We start from the raw sequence: 16,501 nt of genomic DNA, 5'->3' as shown, positions 1-16,501 counted from the left end.
ATTAAAATATGTCTTCAAGACTCCAACCAAACTGCCCTGACTGACTTGTCTACCACCCACTGACTTGTCAATTTCTCCAGTCTCTACACTCCTCGTAACCCAAAAAGCTCCACATTCATACAGTATAAAATTTAAACTACCTCCCTAATCTTTCTAAAGGTAGGGTTGGCAGGAAATTGGTCAGAAGTATTTTTTTTTATTTTTTTTCTATGCTGCCAATGTGAGACGTCTTTGAGATTTCTGGGATGTTCCAAACCATAAAAGGTCATAAAATTCCCAAAATACGCAAAATAAAACCATCTAGAAATACAAGCTATAGCAAGAAAAGGCTCCATTTTTCTGTTTTATTCTGTTTTCATCACCTGCTCTCTTCCACCCCAGCTGTTTAATGTGACACATTAATTATAAAACAAATGAGCTTTTCTTTCAGTCCTTAAAATGTAGAGAAAACTTTTTTCTTAAGCTTCTTGCATAAAATTGGCAAATTAACGATATTTTATTTGCCTCAATCTGTCAACTCGTCTAAAAACCCCATGAGGATTGGTTCAAGTCATATTCTTTAAACTGGAATGATGTCATCCTCACTTCCCTAACCCTCCCGAGTGTTCAGGGTTGCCATAGCTCTTGAGCCCCCCCCTCCCCACAGGTGCCTGGTACCCGGACTATAATTAGGCCACTCCGTGTTGTTTCCTTTTGCATCTCTCACCATTTCCTCCATCTCCTCCTCCTCAGAAGTGTTTCCTTTTGCCTTTGCTGTGAAAATCTGTGTTACTAACGCGCTGCAGGCTTCTCAGATCTGAGAAACAAATAAAAGCTGCTCCACCTAACCAGCAGAGCTTCGTCAGTTATAAATGACGAGTGCTTTTGGAGTCTGAGCGCTTATTTCAGGCACCAAGGTTGAGATGCAAACAAATACAGCAGAGGTTTTTATTTTAAATAAGATTCTGGACTGCATCCTGCTATTTTTAAATCTGCTTCCTGTTTTGTCCTGATAAAGATGGACGTCCGGCGTTTGTGCTGCGAACAGAAGTGAAACAAAATGAGTCTGATGGGCATTTATGTGGAAAGTCCCTGTTGCTTGAAAGGCCAGAGACAAAGAATTGTGTCTGTTTGAGATGAATTTTCACACCTTTTTCAAAGTAATGGGTTTGGTTTTCTGTCTTTTGTTCTGAAACTGAAGCTGAAATCGGAACGATTCAGTCATATTTATTATCTGGTATGAATTACCTTCAGTTGTTGTAATGCTGAACTACTATTATCCCAGCTTTGATCAGACTGCTATAAATAAATGACATCAGAGACTCCCCATCAATGATTTACTTCTGTCCTGTTCTACTTCCTCTCTGGAACTAGACCACACACACATGAGAAAAGACGACATCCCTGAGCTAATATAAATGCTAGGACCACATTGGACCTCAGCCTATCTCCAGCGGTCAATGGGCAATCAGGTGGGGTACACCCTGGACAGAGAGCCAGTCCATCACAGGGCAACAGAGACACACAAGACAAACAATCAGGCACACACACACTCACACCTAAGGACAATTTAGACAGACCAATCAACAGTCATGTTTCTGGACTGTAGGAGGAAGCCGGAGTACCCGGAGAGAACCCACGCATGCACAGGGAGAACATGCAAACTCCATGCAGAAAGATCCCAGGCTGGGAAGCAAACCCAGGACCTTCTTGCTGCAAGGCAACAGCTCTAACTGCTGCGGCTCTGCACAGCCCAGTAACCATTTGTTACAAATCAGTAAATGCAGTCTGTCCTCACGGGCTTCCGTAGAAGGAAACATGGCATCCAATATGACGTCGCCCAGAGACTTAGACCTGCTCCCGTGTGTTTTAGAGCTGATATTTATTGTTATGTTATGAAACCACCAATTTTTTTCAACAACTGGATATCTTAATTCATTTACAACATTTCAGTGGATATTTCCAGAGATTAATGGTAAAAAACTACACATTGTCACTTTAACTGTTTTAGTGATTGTGGGTAAAAATCCCTGTAAAAATGAAGGTTGTGGAATATTCTAGTCTAGCTGCCTTTTGATTGGCTGATCAGCTGGTTTACCGGCTCAGAAACACACTCACAATTGAAATGATGGTTGTTATTTGGAGCTTTTAAACTAACACCTTTAAAACGGCCAACAACTCCTCCTAAGTGGAGGCAGCGATGCATCACACACCCACTACCCAGATGATGACACTCCCAGGTGAGTTGGATGATAGCGCTGTTGCCTCAGGTTGCTACAGCTTTGCCAGTAGATGGTTAGAATAGGATGTCCTCTGGGGGACTGAGGAGTCTGTGTAACCATGGTGATCATAACCAAGGAAACCAATGGGCCCTCCTTCCAGTCTAGACATATTAAGTGGCCAGAAGTCACTACATTTTTTTTTCTTACACGCTTCTAATCAGATTTGTCTGCGATGCTAATTCCAGTGGAAGCCCTCGAGACGACGCGTAATCACGCTGCATGTGAACGAAGATAATTCTTTAAACAAACCTAAATTGGAAACCTTAGAAGACCATGGGCTGGGCCCCGCATGAGGAGAGACATGGCCTGAACATGAAGAGAATAAATCAGGAGCGCCAGATGGTTGATCTGAGATGTGAGGGATGAGGGAATTAATAAAAAAAAATAAAACACCCAACAAAGACGTGCGTGCTTAAAAGCCTCCAGTGTTGGTTTGAGAAAACGTTTCATCATGGCAGCCTGACCTGTTTAAGCCTAAATAAGCGAGGAGATCAATACATCTCCCAGTTTGTCTCTAGAAATGTCAGTTGAAGGGCCGCCATGATGCAGGCTGCATCTCTGAGGTGCTTCTCTTTCATTAAACTATAATGACCTCCACATCAACTTTTCACCGATAAGAGGATAAGTCCAGTAGCCCAGTTTTTATTCTTTCAGTCGTCCTTTTAGGACGGCTCCCTCTCCTGTTTTTGCCCTTTAAATCTTTACATCTAGTCAGTAATTAAACTCGTGGCTGACAAGGAGTGTGAGGGGAAGTGAGGAAGGCTGTAATCAGGAAAACGCTCGACACACACACACACACACACACACACACACACACACACACACACACACACACACCAGCGTGTAGTCAAATTAAATACATGTCAAGACTTATCAACAGCCGTCAGGTGACAGGGACTTTCTCTTTGCTGCCATAACTGATTTTTACTTGAGGCGACGCAGTTTAGTTTTATTTTATTGTCCAACGTATTTCTCCCCATAAATGCCAAAAATATCTGTGAACGGTAAAGTAATAAAGTCCTGGTTTGCATTTTATCAAGCTGCCGACTGCAGCTCCCGTCTTCTTCAGCGGTCACGTTTACACGGCCGATCTAAATAACACGTTGTGTGAAGATGAGCGTCAGAAAAGAGTGTGTGTTGGGTTTTTGCTCTCCGGGGAGTGTCCCCCTGGACCTAGAGCTGATCTCGGACACCCCCCTTCACTCTGATTATCCCTCCCAACCACCACCACCTTCTCCCAGCTCCCAATGGCGGTGCTGGACCACTCCGATAAGACTGAGCAATTATTAGCACTGCAGGGCCAGCGCCCACAGGGGCACTTCAAAGTGTGTGTGTGTGTGTGTGTGTGTGTGTGTGTGTGTGTGTGTGTGTGTGTGTGTGTGAGCGCACATTGGGCACACTAGAATACATTCAGCAAATTTCCCAGTCTTTTTGGGTGTGTGGGATGTGTATGAATAGATTTATTTGCCTGTAGTAAGCCTTGATGTAATATGTCTTTATTCTGACGGCTTCCATTTACATTTAATGGCTCCTGATCACCACCGTGAATACAGCTGGGGTAAATGGGTCCACTTGTTGCTGCCAGTGTGTTTTATGGAAGTCATTTTAGTCCTGATCTCCGATGGGGAGGGGGGGTTTAGACGCTTTGCATGAACCAGAGGAGGATTTTTGCCTTTCAATATCCAAGTGTGAGGTCGCAGCAGTTGGATTTATCACAGGAAGTGCAAGTACAGGGACAAGAAGACGTTGAACTTCTATGTTAAAATTGTGACTAAAATTTTAGATAAAAATCAAGGGTCTCGGTTGAGCTTTGGGGGGAAAAAGCAGAAGAAAAATGTCAAATATTTGAGAGATCCATACTGATAAAGGAAAGTAGTTAAAATATGGAAGAAAATGTTATTATGGAGGGATGGAAAAGTTCAGTTGAGCGAGGAAAAGTTCAAGTACAGAGAGAAAAAATTCAAAATGTAAAGCGCAGGCTCACTGGGAACCATTTTTTACCTATTAGATTTGAATATATTGACCCTTTGCACCTACGTAATCACGTGGGTCTGCCGTACTGGACGGCAAAAGCATGTAAACAGTGAGTGACATGAGTACTAAACAAAGGGAAAAGTAGAGCCTGAAATTGTTTTTGCGATATTTAGCATTCCCTCTATTAGTTAAAGCCAATGTTCAGTTATCAGAAGTAGCGCACCTAGATGGGGCTCATAAAGAGCTGTACTTACAAAAGTTAACTGTTATTAACTAGCTTACTAGCTTAAGTTCTCTCTGCAGCTGTTCACTGATGTAAACAAGCTGCCTACTTTGCCTAAATTCACACGACTGGATTTATAACATTATGTTATAATCAGCGTTTCACTTTACACCAAAGCTGATTTAAAAAATGTCCGGATCCCTACCAGTTTCTGTTGCTGGTGGTGTCTCCGGGTTCGGCTGCTGCTCTCACACCGGGATGAGACAAGATCTCTCTTAACGGCGACGCTCGCACTAAATAACATAATTTTAACACGCGTAATCATACATTGGAGCAATGTTGTAAAGATCTCGCATTTCACTACAGTGGACGGTACCGCGCGTCCTCCATGGTGAAATATCCATCCATCCATCAGAAGAACGCATCACATTTGTCCCTGTCCCTGTCTTCGTCATGAAGTAAACGTTAATCTTACCCGGTAAAAACACATTCGCTGTAAACCTTAGGGCTGCTAGTTCGTTTGATTGATCGCTGCAGTTCATCTCCGTCCTCAGTCTCGATCAACGTTATTTGAAAAGAGAAAAAAAACTAGTTGACTTTACATCCTTGTCAGTGCAGCCAGCCACATAGCAAGTTGTTACCATTTTACTGTGAATCCAACTAAATAAAAGTGATAAAAGGCTACAAACGGGCTTGTTTTGACTAGCTTCACTAAAGTTTCAACTTGTGTAAACGGTCTTTTTGCCGTCCATCATGGCGAACGGGGCGGTCCCATGAGTGGCGTGACGTCACGTGCAAGGGGGGGGGACCTGGGGGGGGGGTAGCCCCTCACCTGTTGGATCAGGTAAGATGTCGATCAAAATTTGAAGTTAACGCGAGGATGCTAAACGACTACAGGGAGAAAAACACATCTGCAGAAACTTCTCTGAATACCCGGCTTCTCTACCAGCATACGTATTTAGTGGTGTGTTGTGATGCGTTGTGGGTGATGGACTTGTTTTACTGGAGGGACTCTTGTGGAAATAAAAAGACCATTTTTGTCAGCGATGGTTTTCTGTCAGTGAGGCGAGGTTGGACGTGAAATAGAATTTCTGAGTGGTTTGACGAATGTGTCAACAGTTATGGTTGTATCCCATGAGTCCTAGCTTTCTAATGAGGTATGGTGTGTATGCGTACGTAGACGGTGCCGGTTTGACCTGGAAGTGTGTAATGTCCCTTCTACGAGACTAATTCCAAAAAGCTCTTAAAAAAACGAGGAGGGGTGACGGGCTTTCGCCGATCGATGAATTTGTCTAGTCGCTCGACATTAGCTCACACCTAATATTGAGTCAGTCCTAAACGATAATCTCTAAAGGATGTCTGATGAACACCACGCTGCGTGTTTGTAAGATTTGCTCCAGCAGGATTTAGGTCATGATGGTAAAAGTCTCTTTTTGTAATGAAATTGCTCTCTCTCTTTTACACACACACACACACACACACACACACACACACACACACACACACACACACACACACGCATACACGCACACACACGGTTGAATCGCAGCACTGACTCTTTCGTGCTCATTATGAACCTTTGTAGGGAACTGAACCACTCCAACAAATTGCAGCAGCAGATAATCTCACGTTAATCACTTTACTACGTTGGTCTTGTATCATCTCTCTGTTGGAGTGTGTCCGTTCTTTTCTGTTCGTCTCTTTGGGGCAGAACCATCGGGTAGAACACATTTTGTAATTACTACGCTGACGTTGAAGGCCTTTTTGGGTGTTCCCGATCTATTGTGCTTGGTTTTATCTCGCTGTTTAGCTAGCGTGCTTTAGCTTGTGTGAATGTTTTTGAGTTTAGTTATAGGAGAAATAAATAAAACCATTTTTTGTTGCAGGCTTAGAAGTATAGATGACTTTAGCCATCCTTGGCCGTGTTTGAACACGACTGTGATAGCAGATTGAGACCTGACCGGGCTTGTGTCCTAATCACTGCCCAGATTACTGCTGGGGGCTGAGAGGAGATGCAGAGGCAATCCTAGCTCTGCTGCTGGTGTGGCTCACCGTTCCATTGTGTTCTCTGGGTCTAGTTCTACAGGGCTGCCTCGCCTGGTTTCTGTTGTTTTACTCTCGTCACCGTGTGACTTGTGATGGTGGAGCGGGGGCTGGGTCCATTTCCTCCTCCACCTTCTGTAACAGCTGACTGAGCAGCTGAGAGCTGGCAGGAAGAAAGGAGAGAATGAGATGGGTGGAGATGATTCGAAAGAATTTGAATGTCAGCCACGGTTGTCTCGCACCGATTTGCCTACAAACGCTTCAGAGCAACGAGGAAGTAGTTTGATCTAAGGTCAATGGGGGGTCAGCGTACACATGGACAATAGTGGTTTTATTAGAGCGTTCTAAATTTGACCAGATTGTTTCTATCAATGAGAACGAGTGTGAGCTACAACTCACAGATGGTGGTGTGAGAATAGAGCCAGTAAATAATCCGTGTGGCGGTGCAGATGGCTCCGTGTCAGGAGTAATGGCCGCTGGTGTCATCAGTCGTGTGTGTGTGTGTGGAGGAGGCTGTGGTCAGCAGGGTGTGTGTGTGTGTGTGTGTGTGTGTGTGTGTGTGTGTGTGTGTGTATGTGTGTGTGTGTGTGTGTGTAAATGGAGGAGCTGATTTCAACTGCATTTACTCACATTTTTATCATAACTATTTATGATAAATACCAGGGTTTTGGAAGAAATAATAATAATAAACTAATAGGTGTGAGACTGTAAATTAATGTTACTTTTATATTTGAATTATTTGCAATGATTCACAATAAATGCATATATTTAATTGTGACATAGCCTTCTCTTCCCTATCCTAACTTTTTTCTATTTTTTTAAATTAAATTGATTTTTTTATTCTATTAGGCACCTATTTCATATTAATCTTAACATTATATCTATTATGATTATTTAAGGAGATTTTCAAACATAAAAATGTAATTTTCTTCATTTAGTGACATTCTAATCTGTATGAAGCCTTATTGGACAAAATTTATCTCAACTTGATATTTATTTCTGTTTGTGAGCATTTCTGCCTGCCAGAGCCTTTAAACCCTTAACAAGATTAGGGAGCGCACAATGGCAGCAGTCCCTCCATCTCCTCCTCTCGGTCTCTTTCTCTTACGTGTTTTATTTTTCCTCCATTTTCCCTCCCGGTTCGTTCCGGCTCATTTGGCGGAACAATGCAGACATTCAGCAGCACCTCCTCTCTGGAGGTGGACCTCAACACCGAACCGTCTCATGTAGACAAATCATCACGCAGGAGGGTGGAAATGAATGGAAAAGTTCCTACGTTCATGCTGAAAATGGACTTTCTGTCTCTCTCTCTCTCTCACTCACACACACACTCCTGTTGTCGGTGTGTGCTGGACTTGCAGAGAGAGAACAGGTTATATAAGCTCCATACCGTCGTAGTAAAGGGACACAAAGGTCTGAGGGGGCGAGCGAGTGCGTCCACATGCAGCGTGTCTGAACACGATAAATGTATGATGGGGTGGCTTGTTCGCTCCAGGCCCGTTTCTCTGTGCTAATCTGTTCCTGTAAAGATATTGATTTTTTTTTGACATCCATGCTTTTGTTCTTCATTATTTTTCCAGCATGATCCTTTTGCAAAATTAATTTACCACAGTTCACACATTCCTGACACATTTTGTGTTTTATGGAGTATTTATTTGAGCTTCGTGGAAATCCGGTCCAACATTATTGCAAAAGAAAAGATATCTTCCTGATTCCTATAATATATTAGCCTGGCAAGACATCCTATATATGTAAATATATGGTCTGGCCACGACCCATAGACAGAGCTCAGTTAGTTGTGGGGCGGACTCTACGGTTGTCTTTTAAACCTCTGCACGCAATTGGACAGCGCTAGCAATGTGACATATTCATCACAACAAGGCAGTCGGCCATACTCTGTAGAATAAGCAAATGCATTGTTTTTCTAAATAAAGGACCTGAGCACCTCTATCTGCTCATGTCTCAAAGAAAAGCCAGAGTCTCAGTTATCCAAAGTGGATGCCAAAGCCATTTCAAAGAAACATCGTTCCTCCTAACGCCACCTGTATTTTTTCTCTGGCCCAGTCCCAATACTCTCACTGCACCCCACAGTCCTCTGCAAAGTGCACTTGGTGGAAGTGTGCAGTAAAGCTTGGTTTATGCTTGACGCATTTACATTCCGTTCGGAAATGAGACGGGCGGGTGGAACGTGCGTCGGACCTTGCAGCGTTAATGGTTCCTTCCTACCTTCTGCGGCTCGTCTCCGCTGTGAGCCAATACTCTCTGACTGCAGGGGGCGGCATGGGGCTCTACTGCATGCATCCAACGCTACATCATAGTAGAAGGAGAAATTAATGTTTTTTCACTGTCCTCCTATTCTGACTGTCACGCCCGTTAATATTTTGATCACAGGGATTTTATGGGCCAAATCATAAAGATGTCTGTACTTACGAACCTCTGCCATTACGAGCTCTTGCCAGTCCGCCATGTTTTTCTGTGGAGGGCCGTCTGCGTGGTTAGAAAATTTCCTAAGTGCGCGGAATGGAAACTTGGGGCCGCGCAGAGGCCAATTGGAGGGCGTTGTGGCGGAAATTACTAGGGATGTCCCGATACAACAATTTTACTTCAGATACGATACCGATATTGCAGCCTTCAGTACAGACCAATACCAATGTCAGTCTGATCATACATACTTTTACCTATTTGTAGTGTGGAAATAGGTGATATTACTCAACCTGAGAACAAAAGCCAATAACGGTATGAAACAAATGACAATTTTTTTTCTTAACCCGTTGGTTACAAAAATGGAAACCTTAATGGACCTCTTATATCGAAGATTTTTGATGCTGTCCATTATAACCTGATGCACTGTTTTTAGTTCGACATCGAATTACCTCCGGTATCGATATTGGAACGGGACATCCCTAGAAATGAAGTAACTTGGCCATACGGACCTCGCCGACGCGTTGAGCATAAACCAATCTTAAGGAGTCGAGTGCTTATTACACAAGTATGCAGATTGTCGAATTGAGACAGTGAGCATTGCATCGTTGACTGTGACGCCTGCTGGGATGTTGGTCTCTGATACTTTTTTTTTAAAATCTTGACAAGTTAAAAAAATTATTTGACAAATTTTTGCATTTATTGCTGTTTACATCTTAACAGTCAGAGCATGGATACGTGTCATTCCTCGTCTTACCCCTACTGCACACCGGAAGCATCAGCATCGCGGAACGCGGTGGCAAGGTTTACTCGCGACAATTGCTGCACTCGGTGCACACCGGGAGAGTCTCGGCCATGACGCAGCTTCTCCGCTGTGCTCCTCACTCGACTCACGAGATCACTTCATCCCTCGAGCTATGTTTATGTTTATTTATTTAGCAGACGCTTTTATCCAAAGCGACTTACAATTTTATAACCTATAGGGCATGTTGTGATCTGTGGGGGGGAAACCGGAGTACCCGGAGGAAACCCACGCATGCATGGGGAGAACACGCAACTCCACGCAGAAAGGCTGCAGCTGAGTTTCGAACCTGCAACCCTCGTGCTGCGAGGCAACAGTGCTAACCACTGCGCCACCATGCAGTTAATGCCGTCTGCTATTAAACCCAAAAGAAGGAAATCACGTTTGATATCATTGTTTGATGTCAGAATTAAAGCACGATTCAGGGAGTAAATAAGCCGTTAGGTCACTTGCACTGATGTAATCAATATGAAATTGCATTGCTGCAAAAGCTTTTATTTTGAAAATTACTGGAGATTTTATACTGAAACTGTGCTTTTTCCTGTCTAGCCCCGTGTTAACCGTAGATATTGTCGCGTCCCAGAAGCGTCTTGCGGCAAAAAAAAGAACCCGACTCCATCTTTAGCGGTGCGGCGTGCCGCTTCTGGGACACGACTGAAAATTGCCACGGTTTGAAACACTCCATAGATTATAATGGATTCTGTTTGAAGCAGCAACGTTCTGCTGCCGTTCCACGCCGCTGATGCTTCCAGTGTGCAGTAGGCTTCAAAATGAACTATTGTCATTTAGGGTAAAAGAGGAAATGATGAATATTTGGTTCTAATATTGCAGACTTGATTTTCCACTAATATTCTGTCAGTGCGCCCCAGGGCAGCTGTGGCTACATCGTAGCTCATCACCATCAGTGTGTGAATGTGTGTTTGAATGGATGAATGATACGCTGTAGTGTAAAGCGCTTTGGAGTCCTTACTCTGAGAGGCGCTATACAAGTGCGGGTCATTTGTCATTTATCATATTCCAAATGTTTTTTTCTAACCAGAAGGAAAAATGTATTTTTTTCATTTTTACTCAACATTTCTACTGTTGACTCTGCAGTCTGTAAAAGTGTACTGAATGACGTTGACCAATTAGCATGAGTTAGCTAGTCCACATTGATGCAGATCAAAGGGGCGTGCAAAGGGGGCGTGGTCAACTTCCGCACTTGAGAATCGGAAAATGCATATGCACTACAACGCAGGATTAGTGTGTACCTCATTAGCCATAACCTATCAACAGCCTGGTTTCTCTTTTTATCCTCGAGCATCCTGCAGTAGGGAAGTCCAGTTTGGCCGCGCAGCCTGACTGTCCAGTCCAAGTCAACAATATTAAAACTAAATATTGGATCTCGGATTCATTTCTCAGCTCAAACGCTGACGTATCTGATTAAATCTGCCTCTCTTTCAGGTCCCCACCGATGTTTCTATGGGTCTGCTGGCCGAGCCGCAGGTGGCTATGTTTTGCGGTAAACTCAACATGCACATCAACGTTCAGAGCGGCAAGTGGGAGTCCGACCCCTCGGGCACGAAGAGCTGCATCGGGACCAAAGAGGGAATCCTGCAGTACTGCCAGGAGGTAAAAACGCCTAAAAGCAGAGCAGAAAATGCAATTTTCCTATTTAAATTAGTTTCTAATCTTAATAATTGTTTTTCTTAAGTGTCCTAAACTTTTATTGAGTATTTTTATTGAATTTTGCAAGTTATTAGTGATGATTTCTGAACAACTGCACTAAATTTAAATGAAGCTTCATAGGAAACCAAGGGCACAAAGAGGTGTTTCTCCTCAAATCTGTACATTTAGCAAGCAGATTTATTTTTTCTGGTCCTCAAAATCCCCAATTTAGCAACAGGATGTGATGCCAGAGCGCTGCTCGGTAAACAAGCTGCTTAAGACCGTGTGACGTTATTTTCACAGCCGTGGTCGACTTGTAATTAAAGGAAACCAAACACAAAACCCTTGTTTAGCTAGAAAAATCCTACAGTTTCGATGAATAAACCTGTAGAGAATAGAAGGTCAGGAAAGTTGGAACTGATAACGAATCTAGAGAAGGGTAAACGAACACTCGCCAGGGCTTCAAGCTGAATCTGAATATCCAATATCAGAAACCCAAACAGAAGCAGACTGGGAGAGTTCCTCCCTTGAGGCACAACACGAGATGATTTGATAAAGATAAACGTGACAAGGAAGCAACAAGGCTGTGAGCATAAAGGAAGGAGAGAGGAGGAGGCAGATGTGCAAAGGCTCATGGACCATGAAGATAAAGACGAGTGAAATACATTCATGTCAAACGTTGTAAGGGCGGAGAAAGCAAGAGGCCCGTTTCTTCTGTCACAACTTCCAGGTAAATTGATTTTCACGGTTTCCCCGTGACTCCATTTCACCGGGCCGGCCCGAGAAGACCGCTTTCTAAGCCGTTTCAGGAATCAGACGAGTACCTGATCTTGGTTAGGTACTCTGGTATGACCCAGTGGAGTCTGTGGGCGGGTCTTGTATCTAACTCACGCTCATTGGTCTTTAGGACATGACATCGGTAGACATCGCCAAATAACCGGCATTTTTAAAATTGGATGAGTTGCTGGTGAAATGGAATGGACGTTTCTAAACTCCCAATGCTGACGAACACGCCAAAAATCCACTCAACGCCATAATTCACGCTGTTTTATGGCCTCCTACAGAGTGTTGGGAAAAACTGCGTTTAATTGGTTACTTGAATGCTGCTTTTTACATCACACAGCCACTCTTACAACGCATTCCCCCAAACATCTTAAAATGCGGTGTACTTGGACAAAATAAAGTCTCTTTGTTATTAATGACCCTGGGCCTTTTGGCACAGATCAGTGACATCACTTCCTACAGAAACTGTTGCGATATGCTGACGTCTTAGCTAAGTCCTGTAAGGTACAATGTGTAAGAATGAAGTAAGGACATCCTGTGGTCACATTTGGGTACTGCAGCCCTTTTTTTCTGAACACACTAGTGACTTTTTCCACTACTGTTCAGTGAAGGCCACGGCTCAGTGTCAGAAGATTCTAGATGATGAGAAAAGAGTTGTTGGTAATTGAGATAATTTTAGAGCCGATTATTTGTTTTCCTTTCACTGTTAGCATTGTTAGCTCAGCATAGCCTTCTCTTCCAACCAGCTGATCAGCCAATCAAAAAGCAGCTAGACTAGAATATTCCACAACCTTCATTTCTTCAGGGATTTTTACCCACAATCACTAAAACAGTTAAAGTGACAACGTGTCTGTCTTCTCCATCTCCAGTGAGTCGTAGCTAGGGATGGGTACCGAATTCGGTACTTTTTAAGGTACCGACCAAATTCCATAGTACCGGCCGAGCACCGGTTCACTTCATTTCAAACGGTGCCTCGTTTCGGTACCCGTCCTTCACAACAAGAACTTGCCTAGACAGCTGCGCATGCGCAAGAGCGTTATGCCATCGGTCGCTGCGAGCGAGTTGTAAACAGAGCAGCATGGTAGAAAGAATGAATGCTAAAGATTGGGTCCACTTCACTAAATGTGTTGGGTAACTGGGTGATGATGAAACCAGCAACAACGATCTAAGTGAGACATCCTCATCTTAATCTGCTCCGGTAGGTAAATAAAATGTAAGATAACGTTAGCTTGATTTGTTAGCTTCCGTTTCACTAATGGTGCGTTCGCTTTCTCCTCGGAACTCCGAAATTCCGACTAGAAGAACATGAACGCGCACTAAAGTTTGGCTTCACTTTACTAAATGCGACGGGTGATTGGGTGAAGATGAAACCAGCGACAACGATCTAAGTGTGAGGCATCATCGTTTTAATCTGCTCCAGCAGTTAAATAAACTGTTTAAGATAACGTAGCTTGATATGTTAGCTTCCTATGTCACCGTTGTTATCATCTAATGGTGCGTTCGCTTTCTCCTCGAAATTCTAACTTCCCAGTAGGAAAAATCAATTGAAAAAGGACGGTAAAAGGAATGAAGATACATAGTAAATTTAGTTCACAGTAAAGATGTTTGCTTCAGTTTAATTATCAGCTCATAAAACTACAAGGACGATGTTAATACAAACAGTTGTATGTTATTTATCGTGATATTTATCAAATATGGTTATATATTGAGAAAACTATATATCTAATTACAGATCCTTAAAAAGTCTTAAGTCTTAAATTTGCTTTTCCAAATTTAAGGCCTCAAAAATCCTTAAAAATGACAAATAATCCTTAAATAGAGTTTACAAAGGTCTTAAATGACCAAAGACCCAATAAACAGGATTGTTTCATTTCTATAAAATTTTTGTGAGTTTCTCGTTAGCGTTCAGCGTTTTTTTTGTACGATATTGGCATAAGCGGAACCGTACACATTCAGTTGGTTGTGAAAGGGGGCTATTTTTAGATGAGCACATTAGCTGGTTAAGCTAGTGGGAGCTTGCACCATGGGGAAGTGCAAGTTTAATTGGCTAATCCCACGTTTGTGACGTGGTTAGCACCGGTTCCAGGCAATAGCTGGAAATTATAGCTTAAATTTTATTTTTAAAAATAGCTTAAATTTGGTCTAAGTGGCCTTAAAAAGGGTCTTAAAATGTCTTAAATTTGGCTCCCATAAACCTGCAGATACCATGTAATTATAAAAGAGAATTAAAATATTAAACACTCAAAAAGTATCGAAAATTGGTACCGTTAAGTACCGGTATCGATTCGTAAGTACCGGGAATTAGTACTGGATCGATTCAAATGTCAAAGGTACCCATCCCTAGTCGTAGCGGATGGCTGCTTATACTGAGCCAGGATCCTCTGGAGGTTTCTTCCTGTTAAACAGGAGTTTTCCTCTCCACTGTCGCTGCATGCTTGCTTAGTATGAGGATTGCTGTAAAGACTCTGACACTAGTCAGTGACTCGATGCAACCTGCTGGGTTCCTTATCTAGGAAACATTTTAGTGATTAGCTTAATGACCTGACCTGTATTGGAATGTTTACTGTGCAAAGTACCTTGAGACGGCTCTTGTCGTGATTTGGGGTTCTATAAAGTTGAATTGAATAAAAATACGCAGAAATATCTTCTGGGTCGCTCCTGTTTATTGGCTTCAGATCGATTTTGAATTACAGCATTAGCTCAGCACGGACTCTGCTCACATTTGTAAACAAAGACTGCGTCGCTTTGCAGCCTTTTTAAAAAGATAAAAGCTGACGAGAAAGAAATCTGCTTCAGTAAAACGGTCCTTCCAACATGATTGATTAGTTTCACTTTTAGAAAACTGAACTGACCCATACCTTGTCTGGTGGAGAAGCAGCTGTAGCTGATGTCTGGAGGTGTGAAGCTCCAAGGACTAAACCAAAGTGAACTCATTGTCATGAATCATAAGTTTGACAAATTGCTGATTCAGTTGTTCTCAGATCATGTGGTGAGTGACTGTTTAATGCTGAAAGAGCTGCGTTACGCCTGATACCGCCTGCTCCCAACACCCAGCGGGGGTGGAGGATTAGTCAGGAATATTTGGGTGAATCACTGAGCTTCACTCCCGATACGTCTGCTCTCCAGGTGTATCCAGAACTCCAGATCACCAACGTGGTGGAAGCCAACCAGCCAGTCAGCATTCAGAACTGGTGCAAGAAGGGACGCAAGCAGTGTCACAATCACAATCACATGCACATCGTGGTGCCCTACCGCTGCCTGGGTACATGTGATGGATTTAATCAGAAATGTGTGGATTCAACAACAGGAGAGAGAATTCACCCTGCTTTTGTTTTTGCTCCAGTGGGAGAATTTGTGAGCGACGCCCTGCTTGTTCCTGACAAGTGTAAGTTCCTCCACCAGGAACGGATGGACCAGTGTGAGAGCCACCTGCACTGGCACACCGTCGCCAAAGAGGTAAAGGTTCACTCGGCGCCGTTAGTCCAAAGTGATTGGTTTTACATGAGCGCGGTTCTGCTTTTGTGCCCGTTCAGTCTTGCGGAGACCGCAGCATGAACCTCCACGACTACGGGATGCTGCTGCCCTGTGGCATCGACCGTTTCAGAGGGGTGGAGTTTGTGTGCTGCCCCACCGAGGCGGAGCGTGACACTGACAGCGCCGAGCAGGACTCGGATGATTCTGATGTCTGGTGGGGCGGGGTGGAGACGGACTACTCTGACAACAGGTGAGCTCACGCAGAAGGACGAGAACACCGGTCGTCTGAGATGCTTTTATGTCATCTTCCTCCTCTTTAACGTCTCCCAGTATGGTGCGGGAGCCTGAACCAGTGGTGCAGCAAGAGGAAGCCAAACCAACTGTGGTAGAGGAGGAGGAGGAGGAGGAGGACGACGACGACGACGAAGAGGCCTTGCTAGACAACGACCAGGACGGGGATGGGGAGGAGGATGAAGAAGTGGAGGAGGAGGATGAGGAGGATGGGGACGACGACGTCATCGACATGCTGGATGACGGCGATGATGCAGACGAGCCTGCCACCAGCATTGCCATGACAACCACAACAACCACCACCACGGAATCTGTGGAGGAAGTGGTTAGAGGTGGGTTCGTGTGGATTCCTGTCATCAGTCATTGGTCTGTAGATGAATGTGAGCTTTTCTAGGACAACACGCAGAACACACACTATTCCAATCATTTCTCAGCTTTGCTGAACCCGGCGCTCCTCAAATTCATTTTCAGCTGTCATCGGGCTCATTTATCATCGGGCGGCTTTCATTAGCCACGTCCCATTAGAGTTAGAATTAGTCAAACCAACACTGCCTTTTTTTTTTCTTTTCAATTTCAGTCTTC

The 16,501-nt window shown here is 43.6% G+C and overlaps 1 protein-coding gene across 2 annotated transcripts in view; it reads left to right on the top strand.

Moving 5' to 3' along the window:
* The window catches only part of appa (amyloid beta (A4) precursor protein a), a 39,450-nt gene that overhangs the window by 9,225 nt on the left and 13,724 nt on the right, over nucleotides 1–16,501 (top strand). For both annotated transcript variants that reach the window (XM_015952596.3, XM_015952595.3), the window contains exons 2-6: nucleotides 11,168–11,335; nucleotides 15,281–15,416; nucleotides 15,498–15,610; nucleotides 15,688–15,878; nucleotides 15,959–16,251. In XM_015952596.3, the coding sequence (XP_015808082.1) occupies nucleotides 11,168–11,335; nucleotides 15,281–15,416; nucleotides 15,498–15,610; nucleotides 15,688–15,878; nucleotides 15,959–16,251 (901 nt within the window). The remainder of the gene's footprint in view (nucleotides 1–11,167; nucleotides 11,336–15,280; nucleotides 15,417–15,497; nucleotides 15,611–15,687; nucleotides 15,879–15,958; nucleotides 16,252–16,501) is intronic.

Source organism: Nothobranchius furzeri, chromosome 14, assembly GCF_043380555.1.
Source record: "Nothobranchius furzeri strain GRZ-AD chromosome 14, NfurGRZ-RIMD1, whole genome shotgun sequence".
NCBI classification, from domain to species: domain Eukaryota; kingdom Metazoa; phylum Chordata; class Actinopteri; order Cyprinodontiformes; family Nothobranchiidae; genus Nothobranchius; species Nothobranchius furzeri.
The sequence above is the reverse complement of the archived record's forward strand: the minus strand, read 5'-3'. Positions and strand labels throughout refer to the sequence as shown.